Genomic DNA, 10,000 nt, shown 5'->3' on the forward strand with positions numbered 1-10,000 from the left:
ATCTGGACCTCACCTTCGTCCCCGGGGAAGTCCGGCTCGGGGACATCTACATCCCCGGTGAGGAACGCGGTGTGGGGACAGTGGATAAGAAGGTCACGGACCTGAACGATTCACAGACATCTTCTGACGGGCGAGAACTTGGTGAGAACGTGCGGGCAGCGAGTCCTTGTTCCCCTTGCAGGGCGTGTTTGAAGAGGAAGAGGCAGGAGGAGGGGGGAAGGGGGCGCGGCAGTGACGGCGAGGACAGGACCAAGCGCGAAAGGAGCACAAGGTCGGTGCACGTGCAGACCAAACCTCAGGAAACCTCATCCACCGCCGCTTGCTTTCCTGCCACGGCTTCGCAAGCCGGCGGCAATTCCACAAGCGTCGGCGACTCCCACAACTCCACGGACACCCACACCGCCACACCACCATCATCATGCCGCACAGACAGCACCAGCAGGCACGCCACAGCCACCAGACCACCTCACCGAGCGCGAGGCACCATGACGGCCCGACAGGACGTGAGAACCTTGAAAGTCCAAACCGAGGACAGCTGCCTCAGGGACCTCCGCCCCAGCCACACCGCCGCTTCAGGCGGCAGCGCTTACCCCGACACCGACGTCGCCTTCTTCACAAGAAACGCCGGTGGGGAAGAAGGAAGCGCGCTGACCGGAAGCTGGCCGGTGGAGAGAGGAGACAACGCCGCTCCCTTCGCCGTCAGAGAGATGCGGGACGCTCAGGTGGCCACAGACATATCGCTCTCTCTCACCGCTACCAGCACGGCCGACGCTGTCACGGTGCTGCTTAACGGAGAGGGAGGAGGAGGAAGGGGAGGAGGGGTGGGGGTTTCAGGGGGGGTCAGCTCTGACCACGGCAAACCGGACCTACTGGCCGAGACAGGCATCGTTGCCGTGCCCACCCCCACCTCCACCACAACCACCGCTACCTCCACCCCCACCACCGCCGCCAACAAATCCCCGTGGATCCGGAGCCGCAAGGTGCAGACGGACATTTCGGCACTGGAGGGGAGGAGCTGTGTTGGGGAGGACCAGTGCATCATCGATGACGACATGACGAGGGCCGTGTTCGTGTCCTCGGGCTCCAGCTCTCGCGGCCGTTCCTCCACCAGCAGCACGTTACACAGGGACACCGCCTCCTCCTCTCTTCCCTCCTCCTCTCCCCCTCTCACACCAAGAGCCGCTCCACGCCCCTCCTGCTGTGACGTCGGTGTGGTGACGTCATTCAAGGTGAAAGTCGTGCAGGACGCGGTGGACAGAGACACGATGACCGAGGCGATGACGTCACAAGGGACCAGCGGGAAGACGACGACGTCAGTGGACACCAGGACAGTGTATATCCAGACCCTGACCAAGAGGTTGAGGTCCACCGCCGCGGGCACGGACTACGAGGGCCAGAGGACTCAGAGCACGTGCACCCAGCCGGTCAGCGCCACGGACGCGGGGACCTCCATGCCGCAGGTGCTGCACGAGAGCCGGACCACGTGGACCGACGCCGTCATGACCTCGGAGCGCGCCACCAGCGCCGCGGGCCCGCCCACGTGTGACGCCGTCACCCTGACCACTCAGGTGCCGACGCTGCACGCCGCCGTGCAGATGAGACCCGAGAGCGGGGAGGCCTCCACGAACACGTTGTCCGCCAACCTGGTCCACCGCCAGAGCCAGGCGTCGCCCTTGATGACCTGCCGCGGCACCGTGCCCGATCCCTCCCACCTGCCCGCGCTCCAGCCTGGCCTTGAACCTGAAGCGACGTGCCAGCAGCCTCACGGCGCAGAAGAAGGCTCCACGTTTCTCTCTGGAACATCTCTTCTTTCGGGAAAGCCCGATCTTTCGGGAAAGCCCGTTCTTTCGGGAACACCCTTTCTTTCGCCCGTTCCAGCAGAGTCAGCGGGCGTCGTGGACAGAGGCACGGAGATGACGCCAGCTGAACGGAGCAGCATCGCCACAGGCCCCAGCTGTCAGATGTTCTCCTGCAGGACTGTCAGCACGGACACGCTCCACTTGCTGCAGGTGACAGGGACTGGTGGTTTTCTGTGGCTTGGCAGGGAGTCTGTTTTGTTGTTGTAGTTGTTGTTTTGTTGTGTTTTGTTGTTGTTGTTGGTGGTGGTGGTGTGTGTGTGTGTGTGTATGTATGTATGTGTGTGTGTGTGTGTACACACGTGCGCACATGTTAGTGACTGAATGAAGTCTGACTGAATGACACTGACAGGAAATGAACGAGGAGCGCCCCCAAGGCAGCTGTCATTCGGCTCTACCCAGGCCGACAGCCTGTTGTGCGAATGATTCCGTGTTTGTAAAGCACTTAGAGCTTGGTCTCTGGCCAAGGGTGGTGACTGTGTAAGTATCCATATCAATCAATAAATCAAAACAAAATAACCCTCACTAACCACGCCTTCTGTCCCCGAACAGGTCAGCGAGAAGAAGGTTATATAAGTACCCATTTCAACCAGCCAATCATAAAACAAAACTCTCACTGACCACGCCCTCTGTATCCCAACAGGTCAGCGAGAAGGAATTTATATTAGTATCCATATCAACCAATGAAAAAAAGTTCACTAACCACGCCCTCTGTATTCCAACAGGTCAGCGAGAAAGAGACGTGCACGCCCGCCGTGAAGACTGTGGACGATTGGACCCTGACCCTGCAGCCCCAGATGATCAACACCGGGGTCACCCCGCCCCGCCCCGCCACCATAGAGGTGGGCGTGGCCACCAGCCCCGTCACCCTCATGCACCAGGCCACCCACACCGAGGTGAAGACCTTGCGAGACTCAGGCACAGACAGCAGTCTGTCGGTGTGCGACAGCGAAACCCTGACGGAGAAGACCCTGCAGTGCGACGCTCAGACAGGGACCGAGGTCCTCACGGAAACGCAGAGCACGTGCATGGACGTGTCGGAGCGGGCTGACGGCAGCTGTATGACGGAGGAGACGGAGGTGGCTGTCCCTGTGAAGGAAACTCACGACGTGCAGTGCCAGTGCCAGTGCCCAGCGGTGGCCAACAAGGAGGTGAACACCACGAGGTTCCGGCGGAAGGCTAAGGAGGTGCAGACCAGCTACAGCTACGTGGAGTGCCTCCTGTGCCAACACCCGGACAAGCTGGAGCAGCTGGCGGTGACCAAAACCTTCACGGACACCTCCACGGACCCCAGTCCTCCAGACACGCACGACGTGGCCACCATGGCTCTGTCCTGCCTCGCCTCCTCCCCCTCCCTGGTCCACACGGGAGTGCAGACCTCTGTCGCCGCGCTGTACGATAAAGGCGTTGTCACGTCGTTCGATTTCGACGAGGAGTTTGACAGCAAGCCCTTCCCGGGACTGGAGTGTCAGGATGCTGCCACGTCCACAGAGTCCCTGCCCTACATCGGCCTGCTGAGCGAAATCGACGTGGACGAGCTGATCGTCATTCCGGAGGCCAACTTCGAGCTTGTTTCTGATTCGGATGAGGACACTGTTTCGATGGTGGATGACGAGACGTTAACGGAGATGTTGGACTACGTGGAGGTTGGGACCCAGACTGTTCTACCCGGACCGGGGCCTGTGGCGTCTCCCGAACACACCCCGGTGCTGCTCCGTCAGCAGGAGGACTGCTCCAAGCACCTGGTCAGTGTGGGGGTCAACACATTGCCCAAGGTCACGTTCGAAAAAGAAACGTGCACGCCGATCCGCCACCTGTTCTCCAAAGGGACCATGACCTTCTTTGTGGCCAAAATGGACAAGGCCACCAGCACCATCTCGCAGACTCGAACCGCGGACCTCAGACAAGGAGCAGCAGCTGGAGGCCGAGTGGTGAAGGACGCCAGCAGACAGAAAGCCACGGACAGCAAGGTGACCATGACCCACCGGACAGAGCATCGAGACATGGCCGTGGAGACTGACTCCAGCCTGGTGGATGGCCGCATCACGCAGTGCATCTCCAAACTCCGCCACGTCTCCGAGCGTCTGAACAGCCCGACCCTGAGGAAGACCGTGGAAGGTGACGTGTTCTTCGGACACTCCTTCCTGGCCCACAGGTCCAGAGAGTCCAGTTCAGTCACGTCCCCCACTTCGCCAAAGTACCTCAGTTCCCCAACATTGCCCCCGAGAGACTCCAGCGTTTTCCTTTTGTCCCCGCCAAGGGATGTTTGTGCAGAGGAGGCACAGAGACAGACGCAGCTTCACAATCTGTTGGCCGAGACGGACGCCGTGCTGAAGTCCCGAGAGTCGCTCTCTGGGCGCAAAGCCCAGCCCATCACAACCCTGAAGACCCCGTCCCCAGACGCACAAGGAGACATCGGTCACTACGCCAGCAAGAGCTTCCCCAGACCGCGATCGCTGGACCGACAGAACCGGGTGAAGATGGGAAGCCAGGCCACGTCCCCGAGCCGCCTGCCGTTGTCCAGATACCACTCCGCCCCGGGCAGGATCGCCACAGTCCCCGCACAGACCTTGCTGCGCAAGACCGGGCAGACATCCCCACGCACCTCCCCCAGCAAAATCCCCGTCGGCGTCAGCCAGAAGCCGGCAGCCACGATGAGCACGTGCACCACGCCCGACACCGGCCCCGAGTCCGACAGCTACTCCACGTCCTCCTCCACGCAGAAAGTCCAACAGAGGCCCTCCCTCCCGTCCATCTCAGAAACGCGCACGCCTTCCTCCTGCTCGGAGACGTCCTACGTGTCCATGGAGTCCGGGGAGTCGTCCCTGAACCCCCAGTCCCTCATGACCACGTCCCACTCCCGCACCCCCTCCAACGTCACCACCGTGTCAGACACAGCCAGCGAGGTGATGCACGCCAAGGGGTCAGCAGAGACCTTGTCCACGGACTATCGAGAGAGCAACGAAGATGACAGCAGCTCTGCCTGCTCCGCTTCCACAGCCTTGATGGTGACCCCGACCCAAGGAACCAGCTCGGCGTCGCCTGGGAAGCCGAAGAAAGAGAAGAAAGGCTTCATGCATCGGTTCCTTCCGGGCAAGAAGAAAAAAGACAACGGCTCTTCCCACGGTCCGATGGAAGGGGCATCCAGGACGGAGGACTCTTCCGAACTGAAGCAGCCCCCACCTGCACCATCATCGCCATCGCCACAGGTCAAGAAGAAACAGGCAGCCCAGGCAAAAGCGCAAAAAGGAGCCAGATCAAAGAAACCTCAAAAGTCAGAGGTGACGAAATCGAAAGTAAACCCCGTGGAAGTTCCTTCTCCACTTCTTCTTCCTCCTCCGCCAGTTTCGACCTCCGCCAGTTCCGGGTCCTCCACACCGGACTCGGCCCAGTCCCCCGTGGGAGATGGGACTTCCTGTATCCTCGCAGCTTCAGCTTCAGCTGCTGGTGCTGCTGCCCCTACACCCGCCATGCCCCCTCACCACTACCCTCCTCTCCCAGACCCCAACAAAACCCCTCCCCCTCCAAGAAAGCCCCGGCCGTTTGTGTACGTCCGGCAGCGGATCTTCTCCATCCAGCAGGACAACGTGGAGGAGGCCAAGGAGAGGAAGGAGAAGGAGAAAGAGGAGAAGGAAAAGGAGGAGAAGAAGGAGAAACACAAGGAAGAGAACGCCGAACACGAGGAGAAGATGGAGGAGAAGAAGGAGGGGCAGCAGGAGGAGGAAGAGAAGGAAACGAAGGAGAACGAGACCGAAGAGGAGAAGGACAAAGGTAAGACGAAGAAGAAGGACAAAGGACAGGTCAAGGTCAAGGTCAGTGAACGGGTCAAGGGCAAAAGCTCTGACAAGGTCAAAACGAAGGACAAAAAAGATTCGGACAAGGCGAAGCCTCAAGGCAGCACGAAGACGCCAGGCGCAGCCAGCGACAAAGAGGTGAAGGAGAGAGAAGGCGCGGATGCTAAGAGCGCAGAGATGGGGAGAGAGGTCGAGGCCGTTGCTAAGAAAGGGGAGAAGGGTGCAGGAACTAAGTCAGGGAAGTCTGAAGGCAAATTAAAAAAAGAGGAAAAAAGATCGCGCGGATGGCTCCGCGGCAAATGAGCGGACCAGGAGTAATATTATGAATATAATTATTTCTAATTGTGTATGTATTAATGAAAGTGTGTGTGTGAGAGAGAGAGAGAGAGAGAGAGAGAGAGAGAGAGAGAGAGTCTAACCATCTGTGTGATGAAGAGAGGGAGACAGAGATGGTATACATGTCTGTCTGTGGAGGGTGTGTATCGAGTGTATGGGTGTGGTGTATGTGTGTGTGTGTGTGTGTGTGTGTATGTGTGTGTGTGTTTATGAAGTTCTGGTGAGCGTGTGATGTGTGATGTACTTATGCGTGTGTATGTGTGCCTGTGTATGTATGCGTGCGCGCGCGCCTGAGCGTGTGTGTGTGTGTGTGTGTGTGTGTGTGTGCGTGTTTGTGTAACGCGTGTATGTGTCTCTGCGTTGTGCTCGCATGCATGCGTGGATTTTGGTGCTTCCGCTTGTGTGTGTGTGTGTGTGTGTGTGTGTGTGTGTGTGTGACTGACGTCACAGACCATGCGTGTTGCGCGATGCTTGTGGGTCTGCGTGCATGTACGCCGTCGGTGTGCACGTGCACGCACTTGCGCTTGTTTGTATCTTCACTGACGAGGACCCCAAAAGGGAAGAATGAACATGGAACACACTGTGCATTGTTTGTTGGAAAGTGTGTGTGTGTGTGTGTGTGTGTGTGGCAGATGTTGTAGGCGGATGTGTGTGTGCTTTGTGGGCTTTTTTTTCTTTCTTTCTTTCTTTTCGGTTTCTGCCAAGGCTTGCCTTTCCCACCCCACCTGTTTAATGGTTGGTTTTGTTGTTTTTTTTTGCTTCTTTTTTTTTGTTGTTGTTGTTGTTGGGTTTTTTTTTTCTATTGTATTGAACCTTTTCTCTTTATTTAACTATAAAATTATTTTACTCAGTTTCGATTGCTTTGTTTTTCATTCCCCCTAAGTTGCATGTAAGAGCTTTGGTTGTGCAACCCAGTTCTTCGCCTTGTTTTACATCAGCGGAATTTATATATATATATATATATATATATATATATATATATATATATATATATATATATTCATATTGGTACTTTACTTGTTTTTAGTTTGCTTTATGGTAATTTTCGCTCGTTGTAATGACCACGGTCAATCGCTGTCACAGTCAGGGTTTCTTTCGTTTTTTTTCTAATGACTTCAGTCCATCACGACTGGTTCCATTCATTCTGTATACATTAAACTAACTTTTGCTCATTTTTTTTTAGTCATGCCCGTGTAACAGATTATGATAAGAAGGGGGAAAAGAAAGATGTGATAATAATGATAATAATAATGAAAAGAAGAAGAAGAAGCAGAAGAAGAATGATAGCAACAACAACAACACGTTCATTTCTACAGCTCCTAAGCATTAACCCTTTCACCGCCAAGCTCGCATTTATGCACACGTGTGGTAGAGGACCCATGTCACTGAAAGGTGACCATTCATTGGTCTGTTATCCACGAACCTACTGCTCTTATTGTTCGGTGGAAGGCTGAGCCATATTTTCTATACATCGCAGGGGGAGTCCCCAGCTATTCTTAGCCACTGTCTTTTCTGTGTTTTGTACTCTAAATTGACTGGCGGTGAAAGGGTTAACAGAAAAATTGAAGGCTCTCAAGCTGAAGTCCTGTCCTGGGATTAAAGACGAAAATCGTTCTCCCATTTATCAGATAACGGGAACAGAACCATCCTCGCAATTACTGCAGCACACACTCTGCCCGTGCTCTCGTAACCTTTTCAGCGAGTACAGTCAGAGGAGCGGAAGTGAAGCCCTGCCGGAACAGGAAGTGATTAACCCATATTTCCGTTTCCTCTCCCTCGCTTTACTTTCGGTTTTACCCACAGGAAAGGTCAGAGGGTGTGGACTGATGTGCCATACACTACCTTGGTTTCTTTTCTTCTCTCTCTTTTTCCCCTCCACGTTTTTTCATCCTTATATGTGGTTCGTCCGTCGGGATCGACGAGGACCATCTAGTCATCCTGGGGGTGGGTGGGTTGGGCTCTGTGGGTGCGCAATTCGCCAATTCAGGCCAATTCGCGCCCGAAAGGTTCTGACGCAGTGTGGACAGGGGATGGTGGCGGCTGTCGGGGACTTGCTAGCACTGCTTTTCTTGGCCTGTCTGCTTTGCTCTGCTGCAGCGATTCTGTTGGCCTCACAGGATTTGGCGCCTTTGTGGACAGCTGAACGCCACTTTGGTCTGTCCATTTGGGATGAAGGATGACTGATGACTTGCGCGATGACTTTGTTTATAGTGAGGAGGAGTTGCGCACCGTCGACCTCACTCTCTTGTCCGAGACCATCTGTATCCAGTGGCAAGAAGAGGTCAAGACGACTGGAGATGGAAACGGATGCAGTGGATGACCAGGATGTCCTATGTGCCTCATCCTGCCCTCAGCACTCCACAGTGCACCATCCCGTTGTTTGGTCGTTGTCATTATCACACTGTTGCTGGAGTCTCGTCGATCACTAGAAGCAGACCTCTGTTTTGCAACAATCTATTCTGTTGGAGGGAACTGAAAGACGAATCTTAATTATGACAGACTCTTTTTGCATTTAACATTTGGGGCTGCTCGGTTATCTGACCTAAAAGAATGCTGCATTACCATCAAAAGTATGGACAAGTTCTTGTTTTGGAGTATTACTTTTGCACACTTGTTACGACACTGGTAGGAAACAAAAAATATTAATAAACAAAAAGTAATAATTTGCGCGTACAGAAGTGTTACTGTGAAAGTAGGAATGCGTACATGGTGATACCAGATGATAAGAAAGTACACCTGTGGGTTGTCATGTTAGAGCTGATTCCCAGGCCAGAGACTCAACATTAAATATCACGACTTTCTGTAAATAGTTTGCCATTTTGATACTCTCATACATATGGGTTTTGTTGTTATTTTACATACAAAAATCACACACTTCAATAGCATGACCTGAGCATGTAAACCATAGAGTAGTGATAAGAAACTCTAGGGACAGCTGGGCAGTAGGTCTTCAGAAAAGAAGCCCCCCCTCAGTCAAGTGTTTCGGCCCTTAACTCCTTACACTCTAAGGGGGCCGGGCCGCACCCAGGTCATGACTCCTGGATGCCCTTGTATTGCCGCCTTTTTTCTTTTTTTCTGGTCCTCAGCAGGTTCGAACCCGCGCCTCCAGGTGATCGCCCCTACAGAACTGAGTCACCTTTTCTGGCAGACGTTTTAACCACTGAGCCGTCGTACGCCTAGTCTGAATGAAAATGTAAGGTTAAACATGAACGTAAGTTGCCAATGGACAATCCATAGCAGAGCGTAAAGATGTAATGGTGAAAATGAAAATAAGTTGTCAATGAACAATGTGAATAAAGTTGTGAGAGTGAAAATGAAAACAAAGTTGTCATCAGAGTGAATAAAGTTTGAAGGGTGAAAATGAAAGATAGTTGTCTATGGACAATCCGTAGAGTGAGTAACGTTGTAAGAGTGACAATGAAAAGTCAGTGTCAAAGGGGCAATATTCAATCACCGGATAAAACAACAGCGTAGTCACATGGCATAATGTTGTTGGTAATTGAACGAAGATCTGGTGAGTGCAATATTTTAGTAAATGAAACAAAAATCAGACCTTTCATGTGTATCACTGAACGACAATGTGCAAAGATGTGATGTGATGTGTGTGTGCGGTGAACAGTCAGAATGAAAATAGGAAATCCGATCATGCACTGAATGTAGTTTTTGTTGTTGTTTTGTTGTTGTTGTTGTTGTTTTAACTCTTTCTATACGAACGGCGAAAGAGACGACGTTAACAGCGTTTCACCCCAATTACCACCATCAAAATATTTCAAGCGGAAGGCTCTTATACTGAAGACGTGAATGTTGACAAAAGAATACCACAATTCTGACGACGGAAGCTAAAGGTTGGGTCATTCAGACACCCACTGGACATCCGAGGGGTCTGTGTAGAGGAGAAGAGAGGACTGGCCGTACTGAGTGAGTTAAGATAACAACTAGAGATATTAGTTGTGTTTTGTACGAGAAAAACTGAACGGCGTTTTGTGCAGAGACGATTGTTTCAAGGACCAGTAC

At 53.4% G+C, this 10,000-nt stretch overlaps 1 protein-coding gene across 7 annotated transcripts in view; it reads left to right on the plus strand.

Moving 5' to 3' along the window:
• Positions 1-10,000, plus strand: part of LOC143297784 (uncharacterized) — a 73,136-nt gene that overhangs the window by 48,148 nt on the left and 14,988 nt on the right. For 5 of the 7 annotated variants that reach the window (XM_076610267.1, XM_076610268.1, XM_076610269.1 and 2 more), the window contains 2 exons: positions 1-2,009; positions 2,582-6,169. The exon at positions 1-2,009 is cut by the window's left edge and continues 247 nt beyond it. In XM_076610267.1, coding sequence (XP_076466382.1) covers positions 1-2,009; positions 2,582-5,953 — 5,381 coding nt within the window. In that variant the 3' untranslated portion in view covers positions 5,954-6,169. Of the gene's footprint in view, positions 2,010-2,581; positions 6,170-10,000 lie in introns of those variants that run through there. The other 2 variants (XM_076610272.1, XM_076610273.1) reach the window with 1 other exon arrangement.

Source organism: Babylonia areolata, chromosome 23, assembly GCF_041734735.1.
Source record: "Babylonia areolata isolate BAREFJ2019XMU chromosome 23, ASM4173473v1, whole genome shotgun sequence".
NCBI lineage: Eukaryota > Metazoa > Mollusca > Gastropoda > Neogastropoda > Buccinidae > Babylonia > Babylonia areolata.